This window comes from Nematolebias whitei, chromosome 10, assembly GCF_014905685.2.
Source record: "Nematolebias whitei isolate Nwh7 chromosome 10, NemWhi1, whole genome shotgun sequence".
NCBI classification, from domain to species: Eukaryota; Metazoa; Chordata; class Actinopteri; order Cyprinodontiformes; family Rivulidae; genus Nematolebias; species Nematolebias whitei.
In genome coordinates, this window is record NC_056507.1 from 5963290 (window position 1) to 5975913 (window position 12624).

General features: G+C 40.2%; 1 protein-coding gene across 1 annotated transcript in view; it reads left to right on the forward strand.

Moving 5' to 3' along the window:
• LOC119416092 (pleckstrin homology domain-containing family A member 7) overlaps positions 1-12624 on the forward strand; it is a 198537-nt gene that overhangs the window by 132128 nt on the left and 53785 nt on the right. Inside the window, exon 8 of the mRNA XM_037683270.1 lies at positions 5891-5991. Within this exon, the coding sequence (XP_037539198.1) occupies positions 5891-5991 (101 nt within the window). The remainder of the gene's footprint in view (positions 1-5890; positions 5992-12624) is intronic.

A 12624-nucleotide genomic window follows, 5' to 3' on the forward strand; every position in this document is an offset into this window, starting at 1 on the left:
TGAGCATGAGAAGAGGGACAGTGGATGTATTGGACAAAGGACGTTGAGCTTCTAGGAAGAAGGAAAGACCCCTCAGAAGGAAAATGATGAGATAAAAAGCAGTTAACCCAATCAGCATGTCTTTGAGCTGTGGGAGAAAATCTAAGTACCTGAAGGAAACCCACACATTAATTTACGGGCAGCTGAGTGGTTACAGCAGTCTTTCTCCAATGGGAGAGTTGGGGTTCGATTCCACCAGCAGTCACATGTTGAAGTGTCCCTGGGCAAGACACTGAACCCCTCACTGCCTTCGACGTGTGTCCCATCGGTGCATGAATGTGTTCTAAAAACATTAATTAGTCTCCACAGATTCAGATTAGCTTTGGAGAGATCTAGTAGAGTGCTGTGTGAATGAGTAAATGAGGGCACAGATTGTGTTGTCAAGCACTTGGAGTATCTTGATTAGATAGAAAAGCGCTATATGAAAGTACAGTCCATTTACCATTCATGAAAACCGAAACCTCATACATAAAGGCACTATCTGAGATTTCATCTTTCATCCCACTCTGTCCTCACTCCACCTACATCCATGTCCTCTTTTACTTCATCCATACATCTCCTCTTTGGCCTTGGTCTTTATCTTTTTCCAGGCAGCTGCATTTCTAACATCCTTCTACCAGTATACCCACTGTCCCTCCTCTGGACATGTCCAAACCATCTCAGTCTGGCCTCGCTAACTTTATCTCCCAGTTGTTCAACCTGTGCTGTACCTCTGATGATCTCATTCTTGTCTTATCCATCCTTATCCCTCACAGGAAGAACCTCAACATGTTCAGCTCTGCCACTTCTAGTTTTGTCTCTTGCCTTTTTGTCAATGCCACTGTCTCAACCCCCAATTTGAACCTGGGGTCTTCCTGTGTGGAGTATGCGTCCTCTACTCGGGTTTTCTTTGGGTATTCTAGTTTCCTCCTACAGTCTAAAAACATGTGTTAGTCTTCAGGCCCAGGCCTCCCTTGCAAAATAGATCTGGGATCTCAGTGAGGTTTGCCTGGTTAAATAAAAGGTAAATAAATGAATAAAATAAAGAATACAACATAGATGGCGTCACCACTGTCTTTGTAAGCCTTTTCTTCTTACGTTATTTATAAAAACTGCACAGAAAAAGAAAAACACCCTCAACATTTGTGAGGAGAATCTGACAGTCCAGGAGAAAACTAGTATATCTGTCAGGTGCAGCTCTTCAACTGCACATTCTTAGGAGGAAACAACATCAGGTGTTTTACACCCTGAAGTTTTTTCATTCATTCAACCTTTATTTAGACCGGTTTATCCCATTGAGCCTCGGGGACTCATTTACAAGAGAGACCTGAATATTAACAAAGAATTATGTCAACAGTGGACAACAATGACAACAATAGACAATCATAAAAGAGGCATACAATTTTTTTTAACAAGTTAAAATAAAATGGCAACCAAAAGGACAGTCAAAAGGAAAAAGTAGTGAAAAAGCAGCTAGATTATAACGTGATGGAGAAAACTAAAAACAGGAACATGTCTGCATTGGTTTTTGCCAGGAACTTTGATGTTTGAAGCCACTTAGAGAGGTCAAGGTCGAGAGCTTCAGATTTTTTTACAAGATATTCCAGGAAACAGGAGCGGAGTAGAAGAAGGCCCTTATTGCCTAGTTCAGTCCGCACTGAGGGGACACTGCATGTAATAATGTCCTGAGAGCTCACGCTATAGCTGCACTCACATAGTGACATGTAGCAGGAGATGTATGAAGGCAGCAGACCAGAAAATGTACCAGTAGGAGAGTCTGCGTGAAGTTAATGATGTCCAGTTAACCAGTGAATACAGAGTGGTGGGTACGGTAGTTACAGCCAGTTATGAATCTTAATCAGAGTCAGAGTCAGAGTTTCTTTATTGTCATTCGCACCTCATGTGGTACATGTGGTGGAGCGAAATTATGTACACGGGGTCCCAGTTACATCCAACAATAAAATGTATAATAAAAACAGTAATAACATCTAAGATATGAACTAAGAAAAACATCAACTAAATATACACTAAGCACTCATAACATAAAACATTGAACATCAGCACAAACATGAACATGAGTCTGTGAGCAGATGTGCACGCATGAACACATCAACATTGAAACAGATCAGCAGCAACATGAAACAGATCAGCAGCAACATGAAACAGATCAGCAGCAACATGATATGGTTTTTCACAGTGATTATTCTAGTTAGAGATTCATGAGTCTAACAGCCTCAGGGTAGAAGCTGTTCCTCAGTCTAGTGGTTCTACACTTAATGCTCCTTAACCTCCTTCCTGAGGGGAGTGGGGCAAAAAGTGTGTGTGCTGGGTGGGTGGGGTCCTTCATGATGCAGGTGGCCCTCTTCCTGCATCTGGAGGTGTAGATGTCTGTGATGGTGGGGAGACTGATTCCAACAGATTTCTGTGCAGCCTTCACCACTCTCTGCAAAGCTTTTCTTTCTGCAGCTGTGCAGCCTCCATGCCACACATTGATGCTGGAGCACAGGATGCTCTCCACTGCACACCTGTAGAAGGAGGTGAGGACTGAGCTTCCCAGACCAGCTCGCCTCAGCCGTCTGAGGAAGTAGAGTCTCTGATGAGCTTTCTTGATCAGGCTGGTGGTGTTGTTGCTCCAGCTGAGGTTGTCATTCATGTGTACACCCAAGTACTTGTAGCTGGAGACCACTTCCACTGCAGATCCTCTTATGTTCAGGGGGGTGTAGGTATTTTTGTTCCTTCTGAAGTCCACAATCATCTCCTTTGTCTTCTTCACATTGATGTGAAGGTTATTCTCTTTGCACCAGCTCTCCAGGTGTTCCACCTCTTGCCTGTAGCTGGACTCATCATTGTTTGTGATGCATCCCACCACCGCTGTATCATCTGCAAACTTTACAATGTGACAACCTGGATGGGTAGCTGCACAATCATATGTGAGCAGAGTAAACAGAAGGGGGCTCAACACACATCCCTGAGGAGAGCCAGTGCTGAGGGTTATTTGATTTGATTTTGATTTGATTTGATTTCATTTGATCAAAGTGTTTCTGGGATTCTTTGCTTAGGCGTTGCTGCTTGATGACTTGTGTGAGGTCTAATTGTGAATTTGAACACAGCCATTTCCTAAATCAGGTCTCTCTTGTAAATGAGTCCTCGAGGCTCAATGGGATTTACCTGTATAAATAAAGGTTGATTGATTGATTATGGTGGAGGAGGAGAGGTTGTGGATCCTCACTAACTGTGGTCTGTTTGTTAAAAAGTCTAGTACCCAGTTGCAGATGGAGGGGCTTAGTCCTAGTGTGGATAGTTTGTCCATCAGGGTTTGGGGGATCATGGTGTTGAAGGCGGATGTGAAGTCCACAAAGAGCATACGGACGTAAGAGTTTTTCTGCTCCAGGTGGTTGAGCGCAGTGTGGACCACAGAGGAGATTGCATCCTGTAAAGCACCATGATAGACAGCATCCAACATCTGCAGGGTGCTTGTAGGAGTGTGCATGTAAATAATGTCACCATAGTCAATGGAGGGATATTGCACTCATTGATGATATAGTTGATATTCAATTCAATTAAAAAAATGCTTTATTAATCCCAAAGGGACATCCTCGTTTCATTAAGAGATGTTATAGATACTGATGCTGTAGACAGGAAGGATCTCTTGTAAAAGTCCATCCCACTGTGGATCCTAAGAAACTGGTTGCAGATGCCGTCTGATCCGTCCACCCAGACTCAGCTGGCTTCTCAGTTCCCCCAGGCTGTAGGACCGCCCGAATGCCGGGCTGAACTCCTCCCAGAGCGATGGCCACTCCTCCCAGCAGTCTGCCGAGCTCCTCGTCACTGCGGACAGCCAACTGTAGGTGCTGAGAGACGATCCTGTCTTTCCGCTGTCATGAACCGTGTTTCCTGCTAGTTCCAGGATCTCAGTGGTCAGGCACTTGAGCACAGCTGGCAGGTAGATGAGAATGCATCCACAGATCATCCTTTTCAACTCATTTGAGATTTGGGGCTGTAGTTGAGATATTATTTGAGCTTTTGAGATGTTAATCAGCTGCTGTTGGTTGTAGAAAACTGCCTTGTTGCCGTGGTTACGCATCATAACAAATGTCCAAAATTAAAATAGTTTCAGTAAAAATCCTTCCAGCTGCTCAGCATCCGATACCAGAGAAGACAATCATCCAAAAAATGTGATTTACATCCAGAACAATAGGAATTAAAGTTTCCAAAAGCAAAATCTCAGAATGAAAGTAACGGAGCTGCTCCAACATGCAGCCACCTTGAGCGGCGCAATTCTAGAAATCAATATTGCACTCAAGTTACTCTCATACCGGAACAGTTTTATGTACACAAAAACATTATGCTTGATGTTGTTAGCATGGAATACAAGTACCACATTTTCTTTGGATTTACTCACATCCTGTAGTTGGGAACTTCACCACATTAGTTCTGTCTGAGTTCTGAAGACTCACACTCAATAAGACCTGTGTGTTTACCGTCGAGGCCTCTGTCTATCTTGTTTGCATCTTCCCAAAAGAGGAACAAGTTCAGGGCAGTGTTCGAATAAGTCCGAATGTAGCTTACAGAATCTCACAGGTCTTTGCAAGGCCCTCCTTGCTGTTCCAGCAAATTCTCTGCATAATTTATGAAATTCTCCAGTATGAGCAGGAGGTTTTAGCGAATGGCTGAAATGTAGTTTGTACACGAGTACAATTGATTTAAATGAACTTACTGTATACCTCAGGTAGTATGTGACCTATTAATTTGATTGGTTTGACCTTCATTTGACCAGTGAAGTAGTTTTTTTTGTGTTATAATTTTACATACCTGGGAGCATCTGGGTTGCAGGTAATTCCAACAGGGATGTTGAGTGGCTCAAACTTACACATGTATCAATGTAAATGTATTATTTATGAGGGGAGTCTGCCTTCTGATTAATCCTCACATACATCACAGTCTTCTCTGGGTAAACTGCACAACAGTAGCACACAAATGAGGCTTCTTTTGTTTTTTATAACATCCATTCAGTCATTTTTATTTGCCTTATCATTTTCATGTGATGCCTTCCATGCTTTGACACCCCCCCCCCCCCCACCTCCACTCCCTGCACTATAAGTACATTATCACTGTCCTGGCTGTTTGTAGTTCAACCTCATTTTACTTGGTCACATTTGCTCTGTGTGTGTGTGTGCGGCAGTGAGACTAAACAGGGCAAGACTGATAAAAAGTGATCATCGTCTCGTCTGCCATTTAGGGAACGTCTCCTCCAAAGGACCTTGTTTTATTTATAACCAATCACTCCTTTAGTCCAGAGTGCTGCCTTATCACCTCTCAGGCAAACACTCACGCATATTTTCATATCTGTACTAAATTTTATGATGTGGTACATGTCACGCACGCACACGCACATTCTACAATCCCGTGACAATATTCAGCGGTGAACAAATGCACCGAAGCTCTTTATTTATAGAGGTGCAAACCTGCAGGACTGATGGTGGCAATGAAAAGTGAGAACATTCGCCTTCAAAGGGCTGATGTAAGTTTAGGTTGGGGTCAAAGGTTGCACGATGTCATGGAGGGTTCTTAGTTAAATGGAGGGATAAAAGTTGTGCACGGTAAGAGGAAAAGCAGGAAGCTGCCAGCTGGAGCAGGGAGGGTTCAGTGATACTGGTATACAAGACATTTGGCTTCGAACTGTGTTACCATTGACGGCATGTGTGTTCTGATCCCACTGGCAGGCAGGGAGGAAATTAATGGGTGATGACTGATATTTATTCTATTGCGCCTTCCCTTCCTATATATCTCTCTCACCCCTTTTCTCACCCTCGTCACCCTGGTTATCCCCCCTCCCCTCACTACTTCCTCTCTCTCCTTTTTCTCTCCCCAGACAGCAGAGAGGAGTCGGTCCTGGGTAGTATTCCTCTGCCCAGCTACGTTATTTCACCTGTGGGACCTGAAGATCACATCAGCCGCAAATATGCCTTTAAGGTACGTTTTCTTTTGTTCTTTTGTGCCTCGTTTAATCTTCGGTTACTTTCCCTGATGTAATTTATTTGACTGAAAACCCAGAAACTCCTAGAGCTCTTTGGGTCCGAAAAACGATCTTCTTAAACGAGGAAGAACATTTTCGCAGATAATCAACAGCAGTCGTGTGTTTAAACGGGTTTTGTCTTTTCCAAATTCATTTTTAAAGATTTAAAAACATAAAATGTCCTTAAAACAGAGCTAAAGTAAGAGCGCAAAGCTAATAAAACGTTAGCGTAAGGTGAAATAAACTGTGTTTCTGCTGAACATGACCACTCACTGCATTCCAGCATGACAGATGTAGATTATTTATTCCCACTGGAGCCACTTGAAATAGAAATATACTCTCTGTGCTATTTAAAGCTTGAGAGGTTCCACGGAGACGCTCGTGATAAAACATGCATCGTTCTCCAGCTGGAGCCGTGCCTTTCTACAGAAGACTAATGTAAAACTACCGGCTTTGGGAGTTTATAACCTTTTCCTCAAGAGATTTATTTACGGGCTTCATCTTCTCACACAGCTTGTTTTATCATTTTTTTGAGAACTCACAGAAGTTAAAGTGATCCTTTTTATTCAGTCTGGTTTATTTTTTTATTTTTTAGTTTGATTAAATATGTGGAAAAAAATTAAGGATCTATTAATTGTTTTATGTATTGGAATGAGAGAATAGAGGAATGCAGTCAGTCAGCCCCCACCACCTGATGCAGCACTCACCACCTGTTGTTGCAGTGATGTTTATTACAGCTGATTGATTGTCTGTCAGTGCCAAGCTCGCGTGGAATGGCACGGAGCTTCTTCATCCCCCCGAGGCGCAAGTTTTAGAGCCAAGCATGTGCAAAGGCTTACAGATTTGGATTTGCTTTTTGTCATCAGGGTATCGTGAAACTAAAATCGCAATTAAGACTAGTTAAATTTTTAATGGTAAGCGTTCAACCGGTGTTTAGATACTTGTGCTGCAGACAGTCCATGCCCATCTCCATAGATAAGTATCTTTGTTTATTATTTGCTTGTTGTGCTCTGTTTTTTTATTTACTGAAAACCAGAAACTGCGGCGTTCTTTCAGTCAGCGTGGAGCAGACGAAGGAAAGTGCCGAGTTGTGAATATTGTCAGCTTATTAGAAAAACGGCACAGAACCTCATAAGTTTCTGATTCAGCCTTCTGGTTCATCATTTTACATAAAATTGTCTCCTACTCTTGTTTCATCTACAGATCGATGCTTACGAACTCCACGTTAAAGCAACAGTTCAGACTTTTTTGAAGGGTGGTTCTGTACAAATAACCTCAGTTTGGTGAAATAGAGTTGAACCAGATTGAATTAGCCTAGTATGTGCGGAGACGGGTCCAATATGGAATGCTGCTGTCGTCTTAAAACAATTCCATCGTACATGCTCATAACTAGGGATGCACGATATTATCGGCATGGTATCGATATCGCCCGATATTAGCGATTAAGTTAAATATCGCACACCGGCCATTCCATCAAAGTAACTCACTATTATGAAAAGGCACTGTTTATATACACAGGATATATATATATGGTGCTGTTTTTTGTATGACAACCCAGTAACAAGGATGCCTGCAGTGCCAGCACATTATGACGTCATACACATTGTGGAGTTTAGATTAGTGAAAATGTACAAATTTGCACTGTTCGAGTGTTGTCACTGTGTTAGAGAGTAAATGTCATGAATAAATTTGACATTAAACATAATCCAAGTTAAAGTGTTACGTCATTTTCAGCCCCGTTTTTGGCGTCTGCATTTGGTAGCAGCCAAACTGACAAAGACCGTGAAGAATAATGTATTTTAATTCCACAGCAGAGAAAGCTGTGTAGTCTCTGTAAGTGGGTCTAGAAAAAAAAATGTATTGGTGTCAGTTATTGGCCAAATAAGTTCTAACATATCGGCATATCGTGCATCCCTACTCGTAGGGTTGGACGATATGGCCAAAACGTTTATCGCGATATATTTATTAATTTAGGTCAATAACGATATAATTCCGACATCGACATAAACAATATAAAAGCCTCAGAAAAACTGTACAAATAAATGAATGTTCACCTTTTATTTGTATTTATCCTTCAAAGAAATTTGAAATCACCGTCAAACATAAAACTCTCAACTTTGTCAATGTTAATAGTTTTAACTTTAAACAACAACATAACCCATGTGTTTCTCTTTTGATACCGCTGGGGGGTTGTTTCAGGGACACGTTGGCTCAAACTTATTGTGCTTCATCTTCTGACTCATTCTATAGAGTGGAAACTCTTCAGATGGTGAAACAAGTTAGATGTGTTCCCACTGCTAGTTGGTATATATCGTGATATATATCAATATCGAATTATTGTGCAGCCCTGCCTACTCTTAATGTTTCAACAGAACCATACTTCAAAAGATCTGAGCTTTGGCTTCAGGTAGCAGAGTTTAAAAAGGAATAAGTCCAGCTAAGCAAGTCAGAGTATTTGATTTTTTTTTAATCCGTTCAATATTTAATGATTATTCTACCCTAACATTCGCTGCTTTTGTGTGCTCTGAAATATAGAGTATGTTTTATAAAACTTTTATAAGTTAAATCAATCTATGTATGCATATTAGTGTCAGATCTAATGAGACATAAGTTCTGTCCTTTTCGTTGTTGCTGGACAGGAACAAGCTTGATGAAGGAACTGCACAGTGAACCCAGAGTTTTGCAAAAATGTCAACCAGGGTTCAAAAAATTTTCAACTAATTGTGTGATATATTTATTACCATACAAATTAAAAATATTCACTCGTTATTTGTATCTCATAGGAGCAGAGATGTGTTGCTTATGTCTGTCTTTTTGAAAAACTTCAACTCAAAACGTGTCAAATCCGCACTAATCCACATTTTAAAACGAATCGTTTCTTAATTTCTTGTGCACACTTCGACAGGAGCCAAGTGTTTCATAAAAGCGCTGTATTGTCCGCGATGCATGCATGCAGCTGATTTTGCTTTATGAAGTTCTTTTATGCTTTTTATGACTTTATAAGGCGACTAACAGGATATGTGACAGGATAAGGTCTAAATATTGAGCCTCTTATTGTTTTTACTGCATATCCGGCAGTTATTCATGTGTGTACCTGGTTGAGTTCAGTGCAGAGGGAGATCATAACTTCCTCTGAAACAAAAAATTGTCCCGTTTCAGATTCCTTTAAGATGAGTTCTCCATGTGTTTGTATACATAAAAATATGGTGTCCAGGTCTCTCCAGGTCTGCGTTCATCTCTAGTAAAATCACAGTCGGCTGTAAATGAACCCGTCAGCCTCCCACTCTTCATCCTCTCCTCCCCCTATTTACCAAATCCTCTTCCCTCTCTTGTTCCCATTGGCTGGCTGCCTGACTGGGACCCCCCCTTCCTCTCTGTGAGTGTGTTGCGCCATCCAGTGAAAAGCCCTCCCATAAATAGGTACTATACTGCCAAATGTAATCTCTATGCATCCTTGTTGTTTGCTGTCGGTGTGGCCTTGTGGTTTCAACCTGGGAGAATATACAGTATCCGTCTCGTATATTCCTCTGGTTTTCATGCATGACTTCAGAACGTGTTGTTTCGGTGGAAATGTTTCATTATTTTGCCAGTATATATATATTTTTTGCCTTGTTTTGTTTTAACTGTTTCCCTTGCCTTCTTTGTTGTTGCATTATGGATTTTTGTTTGTTTTGGGGTTCTTTTTTGTTTTTGCAAATGTTATTTTGTCCGTGAAATCTCAAATGTCAGCATGCGTTTTATTTGATGGTGTGGGAAAAAAATCATAACTGCTTTTTAAAACTCGTGTCTTCATTAGCGGTGTAACAGTAAATGTACCGGGGAGGTTCGGTACAGACCTTTTGAACGGGTCTCTTTGAGCTGTCTACTCTAAACCAACCCAGAAGATTTGTTCAGTATCTCTGATATCAAGACTCGTTTTTTTTGCATTCAGCCCGTTGAGAAGTTTGTTTCACATTTTAATGATTTTGTTTAGCTTTTATTTTCCAATTTGGGAAATATTCACTTCTGTGTTAATGTGCATGAAATCTGGATCAAACTATTAAAGTAATCACTTCTTGAGTTTTGTTTATTTTAAAATAATTTTAGTTATACAGTATTTCTTAAAATATATGATTCTGAAAACTTCATTGTGGCTTACTGTTTATAGTTCAGAAGAAAAAAATATTAAAGCATGACATTTTTTTAACCACTTAAGTTCTGCAATCCTGTACTTGACCTGCTCAGACCAAGGAAGTCCAATCCTGCTCCTCAAAGGCCCATGTCCTGCATGTTCAACTTGTTTCCCTGCTCCATGACGCCTGTTTCAATGGCTGAATTACCTCTTTACATTCTGCTGAAGCCTGTTAATCACCATTCAAATAATGTTTTGGAGCTGAGAAACATCTAAAACATGCAAAATTGGAGAACAGGATTGGACACCCCTGCCTTAGACCCTCCCTACAAACAACAGTTTTTTTTTGTCTCTGCTTCTAGGAGAGTCTGCTTTGTTTAAAAAAAGTATCATTTGACTTTATTTTTTATTGTCCCAAACCCATACGGAACCTATATCAAACCCTCATACCAAGGCACATATCAAACCAAGACATGGGCGTACTGTTACACCCCTAGTTCCCATATTGTTACAGAACATTTAAATAGTAAAGAAAGTAATTTATTAAAAGCTGCAAAAAAAGATTAACCAAATTAATGGTTGAAACCATACTCTCAGCAAAATCTAATTGGAATTTTTATTTCTAAAACAGCTGCTGCTAGAACCAATAATTCATACTTTTTGTAGTTGTTTTCTGTAGAATTGTTGTCAATAGTTAATATCTTAACTGTCGTAGATGGCTGTTGGAACTGTCTTAATTTTGTGTTGGCTAGTCCAAACACAACGAAGGCCAAAGCAGACTGCTGCCGTCTTAAAACGTCTGCAATCTTTAAAGTATAACAGTAATTTATGAAAACAACATTTTACAAACCATTACCTTGTTGTCGGTTTCACTTTATACATTGTTACTTATATAGAATTATATGAATATAGCAGCAGCAAGCTGTAGCATTTTCAGGTCATCCAGGAATATCTCTTTGCTGGATTTTCTATTTTCTGCTAAAATATCCACGTAATTATTTAGAAAATCTTGTGTGCATGAACCACTATAAAAATTTTAAGACTGGATTTTTTTAAGACGGCAACATTTACCTATTGTTTCGTTTGTCAATACGTAAGTGGACCCAATATTAAAGATGATTATTTCATCTTTAAACTCCAACATTCAGATTTTTGTAGCAGATTTTGTGATGAATGATATTTAAACGTTTACATCACAGTGACGTTTGAAGCTATTACTATTACTATTGTTATTATTTATTATTATTATTATTATTACTCCTATGTTCGCAGAAATATTGGAAAATTCCTGCTGGATTTGATCCCTGCATTCCCTGAAAGTGCTACAGCTAGGCGCTCGTATTTGTGCTGTCAAATAATGAGTAAAAGATTAAAATAGGTAAAAAATATTTCTTTTCCATTCGTACTACAGCAGTCCCTCTCTACTTTGCGGTTCGTTTATCGCGAACTCGCTCTATCGCGGTTTTTCTAAATAAGATTGGACATGACACACAATTTGCTGATTGATGGATGAGCTGCACGATCGGCATGGGATTTTTATTTAAAATAAATTATTTTAAATTATTTAGCACCTGCTGCAGGATAAGCTTCCTCCTGCAGCTGATCAGCTGATCTCCGTGCAGAGCGGAGAAGTGGGCGTGGCTAAGAGTGCTTGCAGGTGGTGAGGCTAGTATATATAATATAGTAGTACAATATTATACTATATAATTGAAAGCATTATGAAGGTCTTCAATTGAATCGGTTCAACTGAACAGTGAATTTTTGTAAATTTGATTTGTTTTAAGATCAGAAATCCACTTGTTCTAATTGTTCCTAGCTACATTCAGGTGACCTGTTAGCTTACTGATCTTGTCAGACGTAACCTGTTTCTCCAAACTGAGGCTGTTCAAAGAGCTATCTATAACAAGATGGTAATTGTTTTCAACATTTTCACAGCCACCAAATCTAAAATGGCTGAGCTATATTTGTCACCAAACTGACATAAAGACTGCGTTCCATTCTAAATCTCCACCAGGATTCTATTTACGCTGCGTTTACCTGAATCCGAAACACCAGAAGGCCACGGAAAGCTCTGTTTGGACATGATCCCACTTTAAATTTAGCTTTTACATGAACAAGTTTGGTACAAGGTGCCTTATCAGAAGCTTTGTGGTGCTTTGGCAACTGAAGCTTATCTGTATGAGCACAATGACTCCTAAAATAGTGCCCGGACAAAAAGGGAACATGCGTCGTTCAAAAGCACTGGGCAGGCACTAGTATAAGCTTTTGTTCGTGTGAGTGATATTTCCAGGCTGAAAGAGTGAGAACCCACGCAAAAAGGCAGGAAGTGATCCAGACTGGAAAATATAAAGCAAATATAACAAGAGGAAACAGTAGAAGGGACTGAGAGGATGGAGGTGATGCATCTTGTTTTCCATCCATCCATCCATCCATCCATCCATCCATCCATCCATCCATCCATCCATCCATCCACTCAACT